The 20,702-nt window shown below is 52.4% G+C and overlaps 2 protein-coding genes across 7 annotated transcripts in view; one reads left to right on the forward strand and one right to left on the reverse strand.

Annotated features, from left to right (window-relative positions):
• Positions 1-12,262, forward strand: part of DGLUCY (D-glutamate cyclase) — an 86,489-nt gene extending 74,227 nt beyond the window's left edge. Inside the window, 3 exon segments of the mRNA XM_070594427.1 lie at positions 975-1,126; positions 7,202-7,472; positions 9,727-12,262. Coding sequence (XP_070450528.1) covers positions 975-1,126; positions 7,202-7,351 — 302 coding nt within the window. The 3' untranslated portion in view covers positions 7,352-7,472; positions 9,727-12,262.
• A 294-nt stretch (positions 12,263-12,556) lies between these two features.
• Positions 12,557-20,702, reverse strand: part of GPR68 (G protein-coupled receptor 68) — a 28,466-nt gene continuing 20,320 nt past the window's right edge. For all 6 annotated transcript variants that reach the window (XM_008507431.2, XM_070594426.1, XM_008507428.2 and 3 more), the window contains exon 2: positions 12,557-15,941. In XM_008507431.2, the coding sequence (XP_008505653.1) occupies positions 14,726-15,811 (1,086 nt within the window). In that variant the 5' untranslated portion in view covers positions 15,812-15,941 and the 3' untranslated portion in view covers positions 12,557-14,725. The remainder of the gene's footprint in view (positions 15,942-20,702) is intronic.

Below are 20,702 nucleotides of genomic sequence, written 5' to 3' on the forward strand. Positions count from 1 at the left end.
TTCCTGTGACTCTTTCCTAAACCAGTCAGAATGGATGCCCCCTCTCAGGGCTCCCACGGTGCTCTGCGGACATCTCACGGATTGCCCCGCGCTCTGGTTGGCTGTGTGCACAGTCCCTCTCTCTCGTGGTTGGGAGCTCCCCTTGCTTTTTAGCTCTGGCACCTAGAGCTTAGCAGGTCCTTAATCAATCCTTCCTCAGCTGCATGGAGAACTCAAGCCGGTTTCCGAGAAAAGCCAGTGAGGTAGTCCCCAAAGTGGGGAACAAGCCTTTGGGGCTGGCTGATAGAAAAGGAAGGGGAGGGGCTGGCCCCGGGGCAGAGTGGTTAAGTTTGCACGCTTCGGCGGCCCAGGGTTTCTCCAGTGCAGATGCTGGGCGGAGACTTGGCACCGCTCATCAGGCCACGCTGAGGCGGCGTCCCACACAGCACAGCCAGAGGCACTCACCACTAGAATCTACAACTATGTACTGGGGGGCCTTGGGGAAGTCCCAGGCTGACTTAGGAGTGGTCTTCGAGCCCATGAAGAGGGGATGCAACACAGCATGAAGCAGCTGTCACCTAGCTCCTCTGAGGACAGGTTTCCACGCAGCACGAAGGATTCAGGTCGGCCATGAGGGACAGTTTCTTAATGTCGAGAGTTCTGGAATGGCTTCCTAGGGTTACGCTAGCCTGAATCTTTTTCTCTAGTGGTCATTAACATAACATAACCCAGATGGTTTAGAGCGATGTTCTCAAACTTTACCTTGAATCGCAGTCACCTGGAGGGTTTATCAAAACTCAGTTTGCTGCCCCATTCCCCTGCTGATTAAGTAGGCCTGGGCTGGGGCCCAAGATTTTGTGTTTCTAACAAGTTCCCAGGTACCACTGGTGCCACTGGGCTTGGGACCATTCTCTGAGATGAGTTCCGCTGCTTAGAGGCAGGGTGATGGACCCCGTGACCCTTGCAATTCTATATGATGGAATCTTTTGTTCTAGGTGTTTCTAATTGGGGAGGCTGTGCCTTGGCCTGCACACTGTACATCCTGAACTCATGTGAAGTCCACGGATGTTACCTGAGGAAGGCAGTTGGGCCCTCCAGAACACCTGGGGAGCAGAATTGGACTTAGGCCCTCCCACCTGTCACTAAGGTAAGGTACTCCCGCAGGCCATTCCCACGGAAGCAGCTCTTTCCTTGGCTGAGGGGTGGGGATGGTGTTCGCAGCCATAAGCCAAGGGCCAGCACCACTGCCCATCAACACAGAGGCAGAGCCTGCCTGGGGGCAAAGGTCATCCAGTGGCAACTGCTGGACTGGATCGAGTGATCCTAAATCATTATGGAAGACCTGATATAAATGACCATTTTCCTTCTAGTTTGACTTTAGGCAAGTTGCTTAGCCCCTCTGAGCTTCATTTTCCTTGTAAAATGGGAGCCATCAGCATTGTTGTTGGAAGAACTGAATACCTGACCCAGGGTAGGCACCTCATACATGTAGCTGTGGGTGTCCTCATCTCCCTCTAAGGAGTGTGCAACCCAGCCAGGGCACTAAGACCCTGCGTGGGGCAATTAGCCAGTGTGAAGGTGTGGAGGACTAACGTAGGAGGAAGATCCTGGCGGCTGGAGGCTGGAAGGAATAAACCCAGTAGAAGGGGAGGCATTCTGGGCAGGAGGGAGGGCAAGCTTAGTGCCGGTTTGGGGAGACTGCTGTGGAGGTGCAAGGCAGTAGGCAGGGGTGCGATAGGAGGGCAGGAGGGCTTCTGACCCCAGGATCAACAAGGAGGGCGTCCATGAGCCCAGGAAGCAGTTTGCAAAATTGTTTCATGCGTGGATTTTTCTGGGCAAGGTCTGTGCTTTCGTCGGATTCTCCATGTAGTCTGGGGCCATTAAGAACCCCTGGGCAGAGGGAGATGGTGTTAGCTGGAGCCAAGAAAACCCTGACTCCCTCCTGGAGGGTTCTACCTGAGAAGTAGTAGGGAGCCACCGAGGGTGTTCGTTGAGCAGGGTAATTGGAGCTCCTCTGACTGCTCAGCCATCTCGCCGAAGGGCTGTGCGCAGTTCCGGGGGCGACACGATAGACCGGTGGAGAGGAGGGCATCGCAGCACACAGCCACGTCTGACTTATGTGAACTCACGTATACGTGCGGGGAAAACGCAGGAGAAGGCCAGCCCTGTGCACGGTGCCAGCGATCCTGCCCCTAGGCCTGCCGCCTGAGCAGCGAGATGCGCGGCGGGACCGGCCGCTCCTTCCTCCGCCTCGGTGCCCGCGGCTCTCCTGCCTGGAGCGGGCCCCGCCCACGGGCTCCGATTCCAGATTCGAACCCTCCTCCGGCTCTGATGCTCCTCGCGGAGCTGGGCGCCGCCCACCGCGGGGAGAAGCCGGTGGCGCGTCAGCCTCGAATGAGGCACCTTCTGGGGGAATTTTCCAGAGTAATTTGGATCATGGGAAATTGGGGCCAAAGCCTTGACTTGACGTCTAAATCCTGGGTCAGAAGTGACTTCACCTGTGAGCTGATGGCTTCACCTGGGCTTCACCTTCACCTGAGGGCAGACAGGAGGTGGGAGGGCTGGAAAAGCCAGGAGAAACAGTGGAGGGAGCTGGGGTGTTTGGCCCGGAGGAGAGAAGACTCTGGGGCTTGAGGCCTCACACACTCGAACTGGGGGAGGGGGACACAAGGCAGAGGGAGAGGAGCAGATTCTGGTTAAAGGTGAGGAACAGCTTGCTCTCTTCAGAGCTGCCCCGCCCTGCAATGGGAGCTCTCTGACACAGGCCCGTCAGGGTGTGGGGAGGGGTTCCCCAGGCTAGGTCAGGCTGCACTGCGGACCCCAAGGCCACTCCCAGCCAACCCAAACCAGTCTCATGCAACTTAAGGCTTCACTCTCCCAGGCTTGTCTCCCAAAGGCATAGATTGCTAAATGTTAAAAAAAAAAAAAAGCTCCTGGAAATGAGGAACCAGGTCTTTTCTATGTGCTTTCCCAGCAACCAGCAAAGGAGACACAGTGCTCGGTAAATCCTTGTTGAATGAAGGAATGAAAGCAGTGCTTTATCAGAGCAGCAGTTCTCCAAGTTTAGAGGCATCAGAATCGCCTCATGGGCATCTTAAACCACAGAGTGCGGGCCCACCCCCAGGGCTCCTGATTCAGTAGGGCTGAGCTGGGCCTGAGAATTTGCATCACTAGCAAGTTCCCAGGTAACCTTGCTGCAGCTGCAGGGACCATGTTTTGAGACCCTGGATGAGAGGGCTGCTTTCCAGAAGCATGGAAGAGGATTGGGCTGGGGAGATGGGAAGGCAACTGGAGAGGCAGGAAGGTTCCTGAGCACTGAGCCTGGAGACAGCAGCTGAGATGGGGTGGTGGTCATTACAAGTCCCCCAGCCAGTCAGCACCTCAGGCCCCGGAGCCCTCACTTCTCAGCAGCATCTGCATCCAGAGCCCCTTGCTGCCTCTCTGCCTCTGCCGTCTTGCTTTCACATTGTTGTGCACCTTGTCCGGTCCCTTTTTCTTCTGCCCGTCTCCTCGTTTCTCGCTCCCTCCTGCCGCGTACCCCGTTGCTCTCCGACACCTCCCTGGATTGATGGTGTTATCCCCATTTTACAGATGAGAGAGCTGAGGCTCCAAAAGGGCGGACCACCCAGCTGAGAGGCAGAGCTGAGATCTGGGTCTGGGCTCTTCCCAACAAGGCTCTGAAGTTTCCCGGTAATGCCAGGGTGCCGTGTGAAGGGGATGGGGGGCTCCGGCAGCTGCAGTGACATTTTCAGGGGAAGTGGCTGCCCAGAGGGCCTTCTGTGCTTTCTTTGTGCTTCCTGGTTCTGAACTGGAAAAAAACACTCAGGGGGCAGCCTCGCACATGATTCCTGATTCACACAGACACAAAAGAATAAACCCAGTCAAACAAGTCAACAGCCCAGCGCTTACCCTCCCTGCACGGAAAATTCTCCTTTCGCATTTCCACCCAGTCCTTCATAAATGTATTAATAATGCTCCACCCTTATAAAGAAAATACAAGGAAACATGTTTAAAGCAAAAGTACAAAGCCCTGTTTGTGGAGCCCCTGCCTTGCTCTGGGAGACAGTGAGGGTCTACCCTGGCCCTAGGTAGGGAACTCGGGACCCAGAGGAGAGACAACACATGAAGGGTGATTTCAGGAGCTAGGATGGAAGTGTGCACAGCAAGCCACTGTGGGGACACGGAGAACGGGCACTTGGCTCATTCAGAAAGTTCAAGGAAGGCTGCCTGGAGGAGGTGGCACTGAGCCAGGTCTTGTGGGGTGAGTAGGATATAAGTAGCCAGGTAAGGAAGGGTGGGAAGGGCCTTCCAGGCAGCAGGACCCACATAAGCAAAAGTGCAGGGACGTGAAGCAGTGTGGCGTGCAGGGGAGTGACCAGAATCGTCATATTACAGTTCTGCAGGTCACTCTGTGAGGGTCCCTGAGTCATTAAGAGATATTAGGCAGAGCTGTGGCCTGAGCTGGTGGTGACGTTTGATTGGTTAGGGGTGGAGGAATGCCCTCATCTCTGCTCTGTGAGCTGCTTGTACGTAGGGCCTCCCATATTCAGGGACAGTTCTTAGGGGTCTGAGCGTGACTGTAGCAGGAGTGGGCACCATGCTGAGGAGCCCAGGGAAAGTGGCCATCACCATCCAGGGCACACCCTGCCCACCCTGGCCCTTGGCTCTGCCCTCGGGTTTAACTTGAGGGTAGAGCAAGTGGCTGGAGAACATTCCCCAGACCCTGTCAGGGGCCAAGAGTCAATTGACAACTCCTTACAGGAGGGACCAAGGATGGATGGATGAAGAGACTGATGGATGAATGGATCATGGATGGTAGATGGTCCAGAGAGGCAGGAACATGGCCTCTGGCAGCGTCATGGGCTCCCATTCTCTTTCAGCTCTTTCATCCCACTCCACTTTTCTTTATAACTTTTTAAAAATTCAAGTATAACTGACAGAAAGTACATAAACCTTAAGCGTACAGTGCATGAATTTTTACAGATGTGTACACCCATGCAGCTACCACCAAGACCACAATTCAGAACAGTTCCAACTTCCCAGGAGGCCCCTTTCTGCACTACTTAGAACAGCATCACCTAAACAGGAGCAGCAGCCCACTGTGTCCCCAGGGTGAATCCCCAGTGCCCCCTCATACACTCACTCTCTATGCCCAGAAGTCACCCTGGGGCCTCTTTCCCCATCCACAAGGAACTAGGCCCCAAGCCCTGTCTACTCTGCCTCACCTGGGTCCTCTGTCCTTCCTTACCTGCCCCGCTGTCTCAGCCTGGACTGCTGTAACAGCCTCCAGGTGCTCTGCTCCAGCCACTCCCGGGTCAATTCTCCTCCCACACTGCCACTGCGACCGCCTCCACTTAGTGGGGCCTCCTTGAGGATGGTGTGGCCATTCAGTGATTCCTGAAAATTTGCAGGCAGTCACTGTTGACCTGGGTGGTCCCTGTGGCTCTTCGAGGCCGGCTGCCGTCCCTGGGACCCAGAAGGATGCGAATGGTGGGGGCAGGCAATGTGGTAGGAGGAAGTGGCCTCATGGTCCCAGAAGCATTCCCCCATAAAGAGAGGATATGACCCAATGGAGAAGAGAAATGGGAGAACGAAGCCTGAACAAAGGGCGGGAAATGCCGTTCTGGGCTGGGCAGCCCCTGGGAGGGGGCTGTGGGACAAAGAGCTCCCCTGGAAACGCTCTCGGGCCTCCCTCCACCTTGGCCCCCAGGGCAGAACCGAAATGCAGGATCAGGCCAGCTGAGAGTAGACACAGCTCCCGGATGACATTTGCCAACACTTTCTCCCTTGTGTTGAAAAGTTTTTGGTGAATGCTCCTCACGGCCCTCACTTGACCCATTCCTGCTCTTTTGTCACCTGTGGTCCTAGTTGCCTCTCCTCCAGAAAGTCCTCCTTGATCCACTCCAGTAAACAGGGTGGGTGCCCCTGCCCTGTGCTGTGATCCCCATGGTCTCTGCCTTCCTGATCACTCATCTAGACTGAGACCGCCCCGGGGGCAGAGATGGTGTCCCATTCACCGCTGTGTCCCTGGTTCAGGGCCTGGTACACAGCAGGTGCTCAATAAAACCCCGACGCATGATCAAATGAATGAGCAAATTCCCGAGCAGGATGTGAGAGCCCTTCTCATATGTGTCCTCATCTTCCTGTTCTAGATTCCTCTGTCCCCTCCCTTCGGCCCCCTCCTTTGTGCAGGAGGAGGAGGAGGGGGCGGATGTGCTTGACTGCTGTCCTCAGAAGAACAGGGACAGACACATTGCTGGCTTAGACAGCGGTTCTTTGGGACCTTAATTTTGGAGAGAGAGAAGAGGACAGGAATCAAATCACTTTCTTTTTGTAAATCAGCAAATAAGACAAAGGGAGAAATCTCTGAGCTAAAGGCCACAAGCCCCAGCCCTGCCAATAATGATCCACCTCATTTCATGAGTACCTACTGTGTGCCAAGGACCATGCTAGGTGCTTTATTTGCATTATCTCATTTAATCCTCACAACTTCCCTCTAAGAAGGCGTTATTATTACTATTATTGTCATCAACCTCCCCATTATACAGATGAGGACACTGAGGCATAGAGAGGTTAAAACACCTTCCAGGAAAGACCCAGGTCAGATCTGTCTGATCCCAAACCACTCTGCTTGCTGGGCCCCTGGCTGCACCTTCAGGAAGGGGCTGCATTTTCTCCATGGCTCTGCCCCTTCCAGATGCTGCCACATCCACATTTTCTAGAAGGCAACTGCAGCAGGACTTGGCTCATGGCCCCCCAGGAGGCTAACAGTGGGGTCTCAGGAGGAACGGGGGCCCTCCTCCCCAAGTGTGGCCTTCCACACTCAAAGGCCACTGGCAGATAACCCAGGGATGGGCAGGGGCTATGTTGGCAGGAAGTAGCTCACGCTGCACCCGCAGGGGAGCGACTCTTCAGCATTTGTTAAAAAAAATATATAGGTTTCCATAAAAAGCGTATTATTTAGTTACTAGAAGAAACAGCTTACACTGTTCAAAGTGGCTGCTTCTGGGGAGCGGGTGTGGGGGCCAATGAGGCATGACGTAGGACAGTGTTGTTTTTCATTATGAGTCTTCCAGTGGCATTAGTATTTTTAACCAAAATTTTATTTTTTTAAAAAGAGAGCATGTCAAGTCAAACACTCTTTCTCAACTTATAAATACATATATTTCTTTCTTTTTCCTTCCCCTCTACCACTTCTATCTCTGCTCCATTTTTTTTCCAGGAAGAAAGAGTCTTGGGCATCCTGGTGTGGCACAAAGTCCAGAGCGGAGTCTCGGGGATGGTGGGCATGGAGGTGGATGGGCTGCCCTTCCATGGCACCCGCGCCCAGATGATCCAGAAGCTGGTGGACGTCACCATGGTCCACGTGTGACCATGTGTGTTACAGGCGTGTGGAGTGCATACCAGATGGCCATGCCTGGATCTAGGGAGGAGTTCCCTGGGGGCCCCCAGCTTCTTTCCACAATAGCCTTGCAAATAAACACTGGCCCTGGGTGAGCAAGCTACTGTACCCTCGCCTGGGATGCTGTGGGCCCACTTCCTGGGGGCGGGGATGGGGAGTCTGCAGGCAATGTGGACCAAGGAAAACATTTCTCCGGGGTTCCCCGTTTTTGCTTTTAAAGAGCTAGAGGCATGGATTTCAACCCTCCTTCACCCTGACTTCTTCAGGCCACCCACGTGGTCTGCTCTGAGAGTCTCTGACCAGTCATTTAGGGGGACACCAGTGAAAAAGAACTGCAGGGCAGACGCAAGAGTGGGATTTACCAGGGCCGTGAATAATCCCCTAGGCTAATTAAGAAATAGTGAAATGTACAAACGTATAGTGTACATTTACGAAGGCTGGGGCTTGACTAAAGGTTTACTCACCACCGCCACCACCAAAATGTTTATACCTTTGAAATGCTCTCTTTTTCAAACAGCATTTTGTTTACTTAGGCAGAAGATCCCTCGAGCCTTACATTTGTGGCCATCACCTCCCTTCTCTCCCTCATCTCCCTTTTCCCCCACACTTCCTGAGCCCCCATCTCAGAGCCTGACACTTCTCCCACCTCCTCCGCATCTGCTCCCCTGGGGCCCAGAGCCAGCCTCTTTGCTCTCCCTGCATTGGAGGGTGGACACACTCCTGTAGCCTGGGGGTAGGTCAGGACTTTCCAGGGCTGAGATCACTCAGAGTCCTCCTGGACAACTCTCGTCATTTGTCCTTATCTCCTTCGCAACCTCCCACTGCACATTTCCCGACAAAATCAGAAGCGGGGTCACCAGCCACATCCCGTTACACTCCCGTGTTGAACCAGTGCAACATCTTGTGCTAGTTCACGGCTGAGTGAGCGCTGGCTCATCCGGGGGTCGGGGGGGGGGACAGTCCTGCTTCTCAGCTAGGGCCCCAAATGTTTTATTGGGCCTGCTTAGTTTTATTTCCTTAAACATGTCTAGTCTGATTCTTTATAGGGCATTAGTTGTGGAGCGTAGAAAACATACTGTAGAAATTACCCCTAAATCATACACTCACCAGTGAAGCCAAGGTATACAGTAAAGTGACGTGGGGTTAACTTCCAATTTTCCCTGCACAGGGGCGTGGTGAATCCTCTGGCCAGAAGGAGCTGGGGTGGGGGCTGTCCGGACCTCCCTTTGTCATTCTGGCTCGGAGTCCCCACCTGTAGGTCTGTGCTGCTGCTCCTGTGGCGTCAGGCCTGACGTGCCCATTGTCATGGGCTCACAGCTCACTGAAGTGCCTCAGTTCACAGCCTCACTGGCCCGGTCTCCTCCAATTACAGTGTTTGCCCCGATTGGAGACTGCAGAGCTCCATGTAATGGGAGCCTCTGGCGTCTTTGAAATCTTGATGGCTAAAAGAAAGAAAACATCACTCCGGTAAAGCTGCCAGCACTCTTCTGACTCATATTTTGGGGGAAGACACTAATGGGCCTTTGGTTTTGCAATAGTAACAGCAGAATTCTGTCCCGGCGTGGGGAAGTTTGAGGCATGACCACGTAGAGGTTATTGTCGCTGTGGGCAGAAGTTTATGGGGAGATGATTAAGTTGTTGGAGAAAGAGGCTGAGACTCAGATGGGGCCCAGAGAAGGCTGAGAGTAGGGGTCCTGCTCAGGGGTGAGACATCCAAAGGCCCCCCTGCAGGGAGAGCAGACCCGTGGCCTTGCAGCAGAAGCCAAGGGGCAAGGCCGGGCGGGGAGAAGACCCCTTAGCAGAGTCCAGCCTGAGTTCCAGGATCCGGTTTTAATGCTTTTCTGTTCCACAATATGAGTCCTGCTGAGGCCTTTAGTAAAGTTTTGCTCAAGTTCATCCTAGTCTTGGCTGTGCTTTGGGGAAGGGCCTGTGTCCACGTCTAGGGTGGACATATTGCAACCTGGAGAAGTGGGTTACAAGGGACAAGAGGTGACCTACAGGGAATGGTGGGGTGGCCCAGGGTGGGAGATGGGCTGGGATGTCCACCATGATGGATTCATGGGGCATGTGAGCATCCCTGGGCATTTCCAGGAATGTTGGGTTGGCGGGGATCCTGGTGAACAGTACCTAGGATGCTCTGTGGGTATTCTGGGTCAGGCTGGAGACCTTGGGCACATGGAGGTCCATATGCCCCACAGACCCTGCAGGTGGGACTTGAAGGTAAGCGAGACAGCTAAGGGGGTCAGGGCTCCTTAACTCCCTGGCTGTCCTCTGGCCAAGTGCCACTCATGGCTCAGCTGAGCAAGGCATTCCTCTGAGATCATTTCCTGCCTCTCATTGCACAGGCCCTGCTGACCACCAGCCTCACCTTCATCCAACCCACTGCATTCTGCCCATTCCACGTGGGTTCCACTGGCTCCACAATGAAGTCTAACTCTCAGGTTCAAAAGACTTCTGCTCCAGACAGGATGGAGAAGATGCAGCTTAATAGCAATTCACATAAACTCAATATATGTTTGCAATGTGATATGCTTGCCAGAAAAGCTAATGCATCAGTAGGAGTACAGTGAAGTAAACGGTTCCTTTCTCCTTGCTGCAAGTCAGAAGACTTAGTCTCGCTTCAGATCCAAGCATCACATTTGAAAAAGTGGGTTTTGTTCATAAGAGGTACAGGAAGATGAGTGCTTAAAACCCAAGTGGAGGTGGCTTGAAGAGCTGTCTCTCAGAGACTGGCCAGATGTTCACCAATTCTGCTTCCTCTTCCTGCATACATAGGAAAACTACATTCCCCAGCCTTCTTTGCAGTTAGGTTGGGGCCGTGTGACCAGAACCTAGCCAATGGAGTGTGAGTAGCAGGGATATCAACCACTTCCAGACTTGGCCATAAACCTCCCGTGAGATTCTCTTTGTGCTGCTTCCCCTACCTGTGTGAATGGAAGGGGAAGACTCCAAGATATGGAACCTCTTGATGGGAGGATCCTGAATCACTGCTATCACCTGGGAAAAGACTTGCCAGAAAGCAGCCACTCATTGGATGTTGCATGAACAGGAGATAAACTTTTACTGTTTTAAGGCACTGTGATTTGGGGGTATATTTGTTCCTGCAGAATAATCCAGCCTTGTCTAGTACAAGCTTGGGAGGTTTAACACTGAGAAGTAGGATATGAGAGTTGTCTTCAAATATCAGTACCTGAAGAGCCATGTGGCTCCAGAGGCCAGAAGTAAGGCCAGTGGGAAAAGTGGTTCCACTTTGGCTCATTAAGAGTGAAGATTTTCTGCCCGACCTTGGAATGACTTGTCTTGGGTAGTAGAAAATTTGTGTTATTAGTGGTATTTGTAGAGAAACTGGACCATCATTTTGAAAGGACATACACGGGATTAGTCATGGAGAGGGAATTGGATATCATGACCTCGACCGTACATTCCAGCACTGATAGCAAATGTCTAATCCAGCAGTGTCCTTTTGAGAGTTGAATTAAAGCAAATGGAATTGAAATCCCACCATTTCCTCAGAGCACTGGGCACCACTGTGACCCCAGGGTGATTGCCATCAAAGACCATCATCTTGCCAGATGAATTCCTGGAGGCTGCAGGATCACCAGTTGTGAGGAGCAAGTTTTTCAGAAAAGCATTGAACCAAGAGCGCCAGATTCTGGCTCTCTCTTGGTTGTACCAGCCAGAGGAAAGCAGCAGATGGGGAAGTATTCTGTGCTGAAAATTTCTCCCACTCTTGTCTAGCTAACCCACAGACCAGTGTGTGTAAACAGGAAGATGAGCCGTCATCTTGCTAAGCAACAGTGGTGAATAAGAAAGGAATCTAATGGCTTCTGCCACCTTTAGTCCAAACCAGATGGACCTTTCTCAGGAGAGAAAGGAGTCTTAAGTCTCAATAATATCCTCACTTAGTCTGTTTAGAAGAAGGATTGACTCTTCCGGAACACTCCAGAACTCCAGGAATCTGACCCAGAAAGGGATTAAGTGACCAAAGCCAAATTTACATTTTAATATGACGCAGTTAATCCTTGGTGATAAACAGGGACTCTACCACTATTGAGAAGATGCTGCAGCCTAAAAAGTCTGGTCAACAAATGTGGGCCTCCCCAAACAAAACCCAAGCAATGCGGACAGCCCCGGAGAGATGAGTGCAACGGGCCTTTCTGCTTTGGCAATCTCTAGTGAGAAGGGGATGGTATGGTCTGATCAAGCCCTCCCTTGCTGTGGGAAGCAGCTACTCGGCAGGTAGAAGGGGTCATGTGTCCAAGGACAGAGGGAGTGATATTCTCCAAACCACAGGCCTGGGCTCTGTCCTCAAAAGGGAGGTGGGCAAGTTAAGTCCCAGAGTAGATTTGCAACAACATGCTGAAGAGCTGAAGACACTGTATGAATCTCAAGAGGAGGGAGAGAAGACCCCCGCTTCACTTGAGGGAGTCGGGGAGCAGAATTCACCACCTCAAGATGTCTCTTTGGCATGAGGATTATTTTGGGCTGGTTATTTTTTTAAAAGCTACAGACATGGGAGAAACTCTGAATACCAAGTAGAAGTTACCCTTTGTAAGAGACATTTACATTTGTAAGGGAAATCTCCATTTGTAACGACATCTCCCTCTCTGTACCAGGAAGAGGGGGGTGACTTTATCTCTAGAAACTCTTATCAATGCAGAAGACAAGGACTTAAATCTGCATAATAGACTTATTCTTGTTTACTGTCCTTTTCTAGTAATCTCCCAGAACTGATGCCCCCCACCCCCAACATCCTCCTTTACCTTTGTCTGAAGATGGTATTTAAGATGGCAACCTTGGCCATTCTGGCCAGTTACTCAGTTTCCCTGGGTCTCTCCCATGTATACATGTTATAAAGCTTTGTTTGATTTTCTCCTGTTAGTCTGTCTCATGTCAGTTTAACTCTTAGACCAGCCAGAAGGACCTAGAGGATAGAGGAAGTGTCTTCCTCCCCTATAGTTTGGCGATGAGGAGGGGATTCCTCTACAAGGGCTTGATCCTTCTTGGCCATTGTTGGGTGATCAAGGGCAAATCCCCTAATTGCTCTGTTTGAGTTTTCTCTGAGAAGGTCAATCCCTGGACTTTCCTGATTCTTTTGGGTGTTTCAAGGGCCCTCTAGATCACCCTGGTGTTCGAAGACCCCTCACCCCCATAAGGATGGCAGCACACTCCAGCTGTGGCTGGTTACTTTGCTTTATTTGCAGACTCAAGTTTGCTACACAATTCCATTGCACAGTCCAAAATTCGCATACTTGGCATAAAAGAGAGGACAATACAAAAATACAACTCTTGATAGTAAATGGAAATGCCTTCAGCTCATCCTAGTCCATCCCAGTGGGAATGGCCATGTTGAAGGTCAAAAGAGGGGAAAGTGCTGTGGAATGACGAAGCCTGGAGGGCTCAACCAGTGCCGTTGCCCCAGTAAGATCAGGGGCTGGCACTGGGGGTGGGGGTGGGGGGGGGACTCTTCTTGGCTGTGTAGCCATTTCTGCCACCTTCAGACCTGGTCACGTCCTCCTCCAGGAATGGGAAGAGAACTTCCCCAAGTTATGGGAGGCCCACCGTAAGGGCCAAGTGTGGCCCTGGGGCCCCAGTAACCACACTTCCCTGTGGTACATCCAGCCTGGGCTATCTGCTTCTGGGCACCCCTGATGGGAGGGTTAAGAGACTCAGGGTATATCTACTTCTTGGAGATGGGGGAAGGGAAGGGAAGAGAGATTGAGGAGGAGATTCTCCCTGGCTCTCCCTTTAGCAGATTCCTGAAATATTCTACTGATGTCAGCTTCTACCTTCCCAGGCTTGAGTCCACCTTGCTCCTTGGCTGTAAGGAGCTTGAATCCCAGGCTTTTGAGGCAAGTCAGGAAATCTGAAGGGCTAGCATTTCTATAAAGGTGGGAAGGTCCCTAGAGCAGCAAGAAGCTCTTCTGGTCCTTGGTATATTCACTAGGCTGGGGCTCAACATCGTCAGGCACAAAGCTACAGGAGAGATGAGCCCTGTACCCAGCGTTCCAGGACAGAAAAAAAGATGGCAGTCAGTACCCTGGCCGGCACATGGCCCACAGGCCCACTATCACTCTCCAGGTGGGACAGGTGGGACATCTGGCAAAGGAGCAGTGCTGGGAGGACAGAGGAGGCAAGGTGAGCCAAGGGCCACCTCCTCTCCTTGGCACAGGGCCTATGTAAACCATAGTGGAGCTAAACCCCAGGCCTTTGTGCTGAGAGATGGCAGAGAGCACGTCTCTGTTTTGTTTGTTTTGTTGTATCTAAGAACTTGGGGAGAATGTCATGCTCTTCTCTGAGGCTGCTAAACACTCCACAGTGTGTGAGGCTGGGGACAGAGGCAGGGGCTGGGGGGTAACACTGCCAGCAGTCACATGACCCTAGCCTCCATGTCTTGGCACACAGCTTTCATGGAGACCCTAGCATTTTAACCGTGAACACATACATATACACACACTTACACACTCCCAGGCTTCTGGATCTGGTGCTTCTGGGCAGATGGAAACAGAAAATGAATTAGGAGGAATTGTGTGTAGAGAACTCGGTAGACAGCCTGGCTTTAGGCCTCTGTCCCGACACCTGAGCGTCAGTACTGACTTTTTAAAGAAACACAGACATCACCCCAGGGAGGCCCAGGGAGCCTTGGGATTTGTTCTCCATCAGCCTTGGGGCTTGGGGAATCTGCTCAACTCTCTCTGTGAAATTGTGACGGGGCTGGAGTTGGGGTCTCTCTGCCTGTCACTCCTCCCACTGTCCCCATTCCCTGCACTCCCAGTGCCCCAAATGCCTCTCCACCTTCCTTCTCCCCATCCAACCTCCTGGCCCCACTCATCTTCCTTCCCACCCTTTTGTGGGGTGGGACTCAAGTGTTATCCATGACATACAGTTTCATGTGTCACCTCCTCAGATAACACCAGTGCGTTTGGACGGGGGTCATCTGTGACAACAACGGCACTGGAAAGCCCTGGCAGGTGCACACTCAGGCACCCACCCTCATCTCCCAAGCCCCCTTTCTCCATGTTCTCGCACTCTTCACCCCCCACCCCAGCTTCCCTCTGAAAACCTCCTGGAGATGACAGTTCACTGTGTTCCTCCCACCAGCAGCCCAGCTGGCAGGAGATGATACCCATGAGCTGGGGGCTTACCCCCACACTCAAAAGCCCCATCGAGCTCAGCAACTAGAGCAGGCTGCCTGGAACCGGAGAGGTCTTGCTGCAGCACAGGTCCAGGCCCAGTGACCCAGGCCCATCGTCCCCTCCAGCAGAAAGAGGTGCTGCACTTGGCAAAGTGGGCAGCGGCCGACAAGCAAGCTCAGGCCTCACTTCGCCCCACACCTGACCCGAGCTAGGCCAGCCCACCTGTGGGGGACCCTCCCACTCCAGATGAGTTAGGGGTCTGGAAGGCCGAGTGGAGCTTCATCAACAGCTCCGGCTCCTCACTTTTCCCAGAGGCCTCGGGGGCGCCCAGCGGGTAGGCCTCCCTGGCCCGGCTGGTCCTGGAGCAGGTGAGGAAGGCCAGGCAGGCTCCTCGGAGGCGGGCCAGGTCCCGGTGGGTGGTCTCGCTGACGAAGCAGTACAGCACGGGGTCGGCAACGCAGTTGAAGCTCGTGAGGAGCAGCGAGAAGTGATAGGCATTGAAGATGCCCGTGGCAAACTCGCAGCTGGACTCCCAGAGGCTTCGCACGAGCAGCAGCACATGGTAAGGCAGGAAGCAGGCCAGGAAGATGACCACGGTGCTGAGCACCAGCCGCTGGATCTGGTCCTTGCGGCTCTTCTGGGTGCCGTGGCTCCGGCGCACGGCCCGCAGGATGCCCTGATAGGAGGCCAGCAGCAGGCAGATGGGGAAGAGGAAGCCCACCAGGAAGCGGTAGTAGTTGATGCTGCGTTGCCATGCCTCCAGGGGGTAGTGCTCAAAGCAGACGCGGTGCTGGTTCTCGTCCTCCACGACCTCCTTGTGCATGAGGAAGTAGACGCTGGTTAGCAGCTCCTTGACCCAGATGACCACGCTGACGCTCACGGCCGCCTTCAGGGTGCGGAATTGGTGGAAGCGGAAGGGATGGGCCACGGCCAGGTAGCGGTCGATAGAGATGCAGCAGAGGAAGCCCACGCTGATGTAGATGTTCTCGTAGAGGAGGATGCCACACACCTGGCAGGACAGGTCTCCGTGCGACCAGTGGTCGTGCTGCAACACGTACTGCAGCCAGAAGGGGAGTGAGCAGATGTAGAAGAGGTCGGCCACTGTCAGGTTGCACAGGTACACGCCCAGCTCGTTCCGGGCCTTGATCTGCAGGTAGCCGAAGTAGAGGGACAAGCAGTTGGCCGGGAAGCCCACTACCAGCACTGTGACATAGACCACTGGGGCCAGCGTCTGGTGGATGGTGTGGTCGATGGTACAGCTCAGCGAGGAGTTGTCTGCGGTGATGTTCCCCATCTTTGGGCCTGAAGGGGGCCTCACCACTCATGGGCTCAGAGAACAGGCCAATCTCTCTACCGCCATCTTGTTTATGGGATGTGGTTCAAGCTGGATCAAACATTGGGCCTCACTGGCGGTGGGTAAGCCCCTGAAAGCCAAAGGCAGGAAAGGCTTAGAATAATAGGAGCCAACATTGATACACCACCTACCATGTGTCAGGCACTGCTCTAAGTGCCTCATTTAATTTAGAGGAGGATCCAGCCAACCAACTCCAACTCAACTGGTATATCCGAATGGGTCACACACCAAGACACAGAAATGTAGCTTATGTCTCCCCATCCACCTTCCTAGGCTTCCTGTTGCTTGTTACTCTCCTGGTCCCTCAGTGCAGCAAGCAAGCCCAGGAGCTTTTGTGAGCATGTGCCCATCCCGAGCCCAGCTCTCCAAGGGAAGCTCGAGGTAAAGATGAATTCCAACCCACATGCAACAATGAGGGCCCCAGAATTTTCTTCTGCAGCAATAAGCATCATTCACATTTTTCCTACTTGCTCATGGGAAAATATGAGGTCGGTAACACTGAGGCCACAGCCTCTCCTGGAGGCCTCTCCAGACAGCATGGAAGAGGCCCAACCTTGTCCATGTCCCACTGTGCTCTGGCAAGAAACAAAGGCGGGGCTTCCCGCAGGGCACTGCCTGGAGTCTGGGTGCTCATCAGCAGGTACCACCTCCCTTCTCCTCCGTGGAGCTTGGGGACCCAGCGTGGGGACAGCACAGGACCAGGGACTGACACGTGAGCACCAGGTCAAGGTCAGCCACTTACGAGCTGAGCAAGTCATTTACCCTTCCTGAGCCTCAGTTTCCTCATCCGTAAAATGGGGATAAAAACGCCTGCCCCTGGGGTCAGTATCAGGGCCACGTAAAATGATGGATGTCAAAGTGCACAGCGTTGTTTTTCCAGAGGCACAAAGGTAGAGTAAAGCCTGGTAATCTTACTCGAATTAGTGAAAAGTCCACACTGTTAAGAATTTATCAAAGGAAATGCTATGTATACAAATATGTTTGAGTAAGAGAATAAAAGTTTTTGTCGTAAGCCTACTTCACAAATTAATATATAAAGGCCTGAGCTACTCTATTGATTTCACATTTCTGGCTCAGATGGAAAATCTCTCTCTCTGTGTCTAAATCAGGATCTTTTTAACCTTTTTTTTTTTTATAATCATCCTTCCAAGTAGCCCTTTTAGACATTTTTTTCCTAACCACACCACCCTCCATGAAACTTTAATACCCCAGGTCTACTGCATATCTGTTTATGTACTGTGGCCCCCTGAGATGACAGATCACTGTAATAGCTGTGATTTTTCCCACCCCACCCAAGGACCAGTTTTCACCCCTCCTTGAGGATGTGTGGTCTGTACGGTTGCAAATTTTGAATGAGTGGGGTCTGGATTAAGCTGGTTTGCAGTAGCAGCAGATAACCCTGGCTCTGCTCTCTCTTCACCATCGTCAAGCTGGGACTCACAGGCCAGAAGGGAAACCCCTCAGAGTCCAGCATCCACCGACGTCTCATCACCTGCTGACCAGGGCCCTCCCTCCACAGCCTCCCTCCTGTCGGCTCTGTTGTGGCTCCTGCCTGGCCTGTGGCCATGGGAGCCAGGTCTCAGCCTGGAAGCTGGCACAGCTTGCTGGTAAGGGGCTCAGAGATACCCAGCCCAGCAGTTCCAATCCTGGGGTTCATGGAGGATAACCCTGAGGGGCTCCCCTGAATTCACATGCTCAATCTTGTAAATATACAGGTATGTGCATTTCTTCTGGGGAAGGGGCCTATAGCTTTCATAAATGCCACTAAAATGGGCAAGCAATGGGCCTGGTCCAAAGCCACCCCCCCCAACTCCCCGCCACCTAGACTCTCTGTGGCTCTCTCCGTAGCCAAGCCTCCCCACCTCAGCTCTCCCACTCCTGCCCCTGGCCATTACCCACATGGCAGCCACAGCAATCTTTCTACAATGCAAGCCAGATCCTCCTCTTCCTTGCTTAAAACCCACTGAGACAGTTCTTATCACACCTACGGTGAAACCCAAACTCCTTTCGAGACCTACAAGGCCCAACAGGATCTGGCCCCAGCTCCCCACACCTTGCTGGCCACCACTGCACTCCAGCCACACTGGCCAGTTTCTGTGCCCCAGTCACCCAGCCTTGCTCCTGCCTCAGGCCTTTGCATCAGGGCCTGCATCTCCTAGAGTGCTGCCGTCTGCACCCCTCCTCCATCAGCCTGCCACCCCCCCCCCCAACTCCCATCACAGGGCCCGCTCCTTTGCTGCCAGATCTCAGCTTAAACATCACCTCCTTGCAAGGCCTTCCCTGACCACTCCACTTAAAGCAGTCCCCACCCCAGTTGTCATCACATCATCTTCTCTGATTGCTCTGCAGAGCTCCCATCAGCATCGGAGAGGTTTTTCTTGCTTATTTACTTGTCTGCTTGTTGATGATCTGTCTCCTCCATGAGAATGTAAATTTGAAGAGGGCAGAGGCCTTGAACAGTGTGTGCCCATCACAGGCATTCATGAATACTCCTAGAATGAAGGAGCGAGTGCCCCCTCCCCATCCTACAGGTGAGGAAGCAGAGGTTCCAAAGGGAAAGTGACTTGCCCAAAGCCAGCCTGAGGAAGGAAACACTGGCATGAGAAGCCAAGTCTCCTTGCTCCATGCTCCACCTCGCTGCCACATCCAGTCCCCACCTGGGACTCACCCCCAATCTCTCAGTCCCGGAAGATGAGGACTCCCCAGTTGGGCTCACCTCCCTGTCCTCTCCAGCACACAGGCCTGGAACTTCAGTGATGGTGGTGGGGGAGGGGTGCTTCTTCTAGTTGTTTATAATTGTGGTTAAATATATATAAGGTAAAATTCACCATTTTCATCATGTTCAAGTGTACAGTTCAGTGGCACAAACTACATTCACATGGTTGTGCAGCCATTACCAGCATCCATCTCCAGAACTTTTCATCTCCCCAAACTGAAAAACTCTGTCCCCATTAAACACTAACTCCCCATTCTGCCCCCTCCCCAGCCCCTGGCAACCACCACTCTACTTTCCGTCGCTATGAATTTGACTGTTGTAGGCACCTGATGTAGGTGGAATCCTATAGTAGTTGTCCTTTTGTGACTGGCTTTTTCACTTAGCGAAATGTCCTCAAGGGTCATCCATGTTACAGCATGTGACGGGATTTTCTTCCTTTTAAGGCTGGATAATATCCCATCGTATGCAGAGACCACATTTTGTTAATCCATTTATTTGTTGATGGACATTTGGGTTTTTCTGCCTTTCAGCTATTGTGAATAATGCTGCTATGAACATGGGTATACAGATATCTGTTTGACTCCCTGCTTTCAATTCTCTGAGTGTATACCCAGAAGTGGAATTGCTGGATCATATGGTAGTTCTATTTTTAATTTTTTGAGGAACCACCATTGTTTTCCACAGCGGCTGTACCATTTTGCATTCCCACCAGCATAACACAAGTTTTCTAGTTTTTTGCTTTTTGTGTTTTCGGTTTTTTGTTTTCGCTTATGTTTTGACAGTGAGAGGAAGGGAGAAGGAGAAGTTGAGGCCTGAGACCCCAAAGCTTTGCCCACAGCCCAGTAAGTCAGAGTTTGACCCCACTCTCCCTCCTCTCCCCAGCTGCCCTGTCCTTGAATCCCAAGGCCACACCTGTGGGGCCAAAGGGTCCACCTGGCTTACACGTGAAGTCCACAGCAACGGAGGTCCCTGAACGGTGCCTAGGGGCACCCACCCAGACCCTCTGTGTCTCTGAATTTACCTCTCCGAAGTTCAGATAAAATCCACCCGCAGGAAGATAAAATTCATTCATAAGCACAGGCCCCCAGGAGCCAAGAAAACAGGGCAAATGAAGACATAATGAGAACACGTCCTGTCAGGTCTTAGGAATTCAATGAGAGTCACCTGGCCTGAAGCCCGTTGTTTACTAGTGGTGAGTGTATGCATGTGTGGGGTGGGCTGGGGCTACGGCTTGTAGCTTCCTCTTTCCTAGGCCAACAATAAGCAAATTCTGGCAACCAAAGCTGGAAATATTCAAGCCTGCAGGGCAAAGAAGAAACATTGACAATGTTTAGATTTAAGCATCTCCTACGTTCACTTTGGAACAAAAAGAGGGTTTTGGTATTCTAGCGCAGTGGTTCTCAAACTTAAGTGCATCTGAGTCACCTGAAGGATCTGTGAAAACATTACTGAGCCCCACCTCCAGAATTTCTGACTCAGTGAGTCTAAGGTGGGGCTCAAGAATTTGCAACAAGCTCCCTGGTGATTCTGGTGCTGCCACAGACCCCGCTTTGAGTAGCAAGGCAATCAAAGGTTAGAAGGTCTGTCAAGTATCCTACATGAGTTCCCGGGCTGGAGAACAGAGGTGGCTGGAAGGGGAACTTGAGACCCAGATGAACCTGTGGGCAGAACCAGGATCCCTTGGGAGATCAACAGCCTGATTCAGCCTCTCAAGAAATAGTGACTGAATCTGGGAGAGTACTTACACTTTGTATTTACAAAATCTTTTATAGTTTACAGAGCACTTCACATCTGCCCTTTCGTCCGACCGTCACAACAGCCCTGTTATTTTACCTATTTTAGGGACGAGGAAACTGAGGCCCAGAGAGATGGACTGGCTTGCCCAACAGTCCAGGACCTCTGGATTTCATTTGACAAGTATTTGTGGAGCGTCTACTCTGTTCACAGCACAAGGCTGGACATGGGGGCCTTAGCGATGAAGAAGAAATGGCTCCCAACCTCAGGGAGCCTCCCATCTTGCAAGACAGGAACGTCACATGCACAAATCACGACTCGAGGCAGTGTACAGTGGGTGCTGTGGGCATCCCTCACACTCACATTTAGTGTTGGTTCATT

Source organism: Equus przewalskii, chromosome 25 (genome assembly GCF_037783145.1).
Source record: "Equus przewalskii isolate Varuska chromosome 25, EquPr2, whole genome shotgun sequence".
Classification (NCBI taxonomy): Eukaryota; Metazoa; Chordata; class Mammalia; order Perissodactyla; family Equidae; genus Equus; species Equus przewalskii.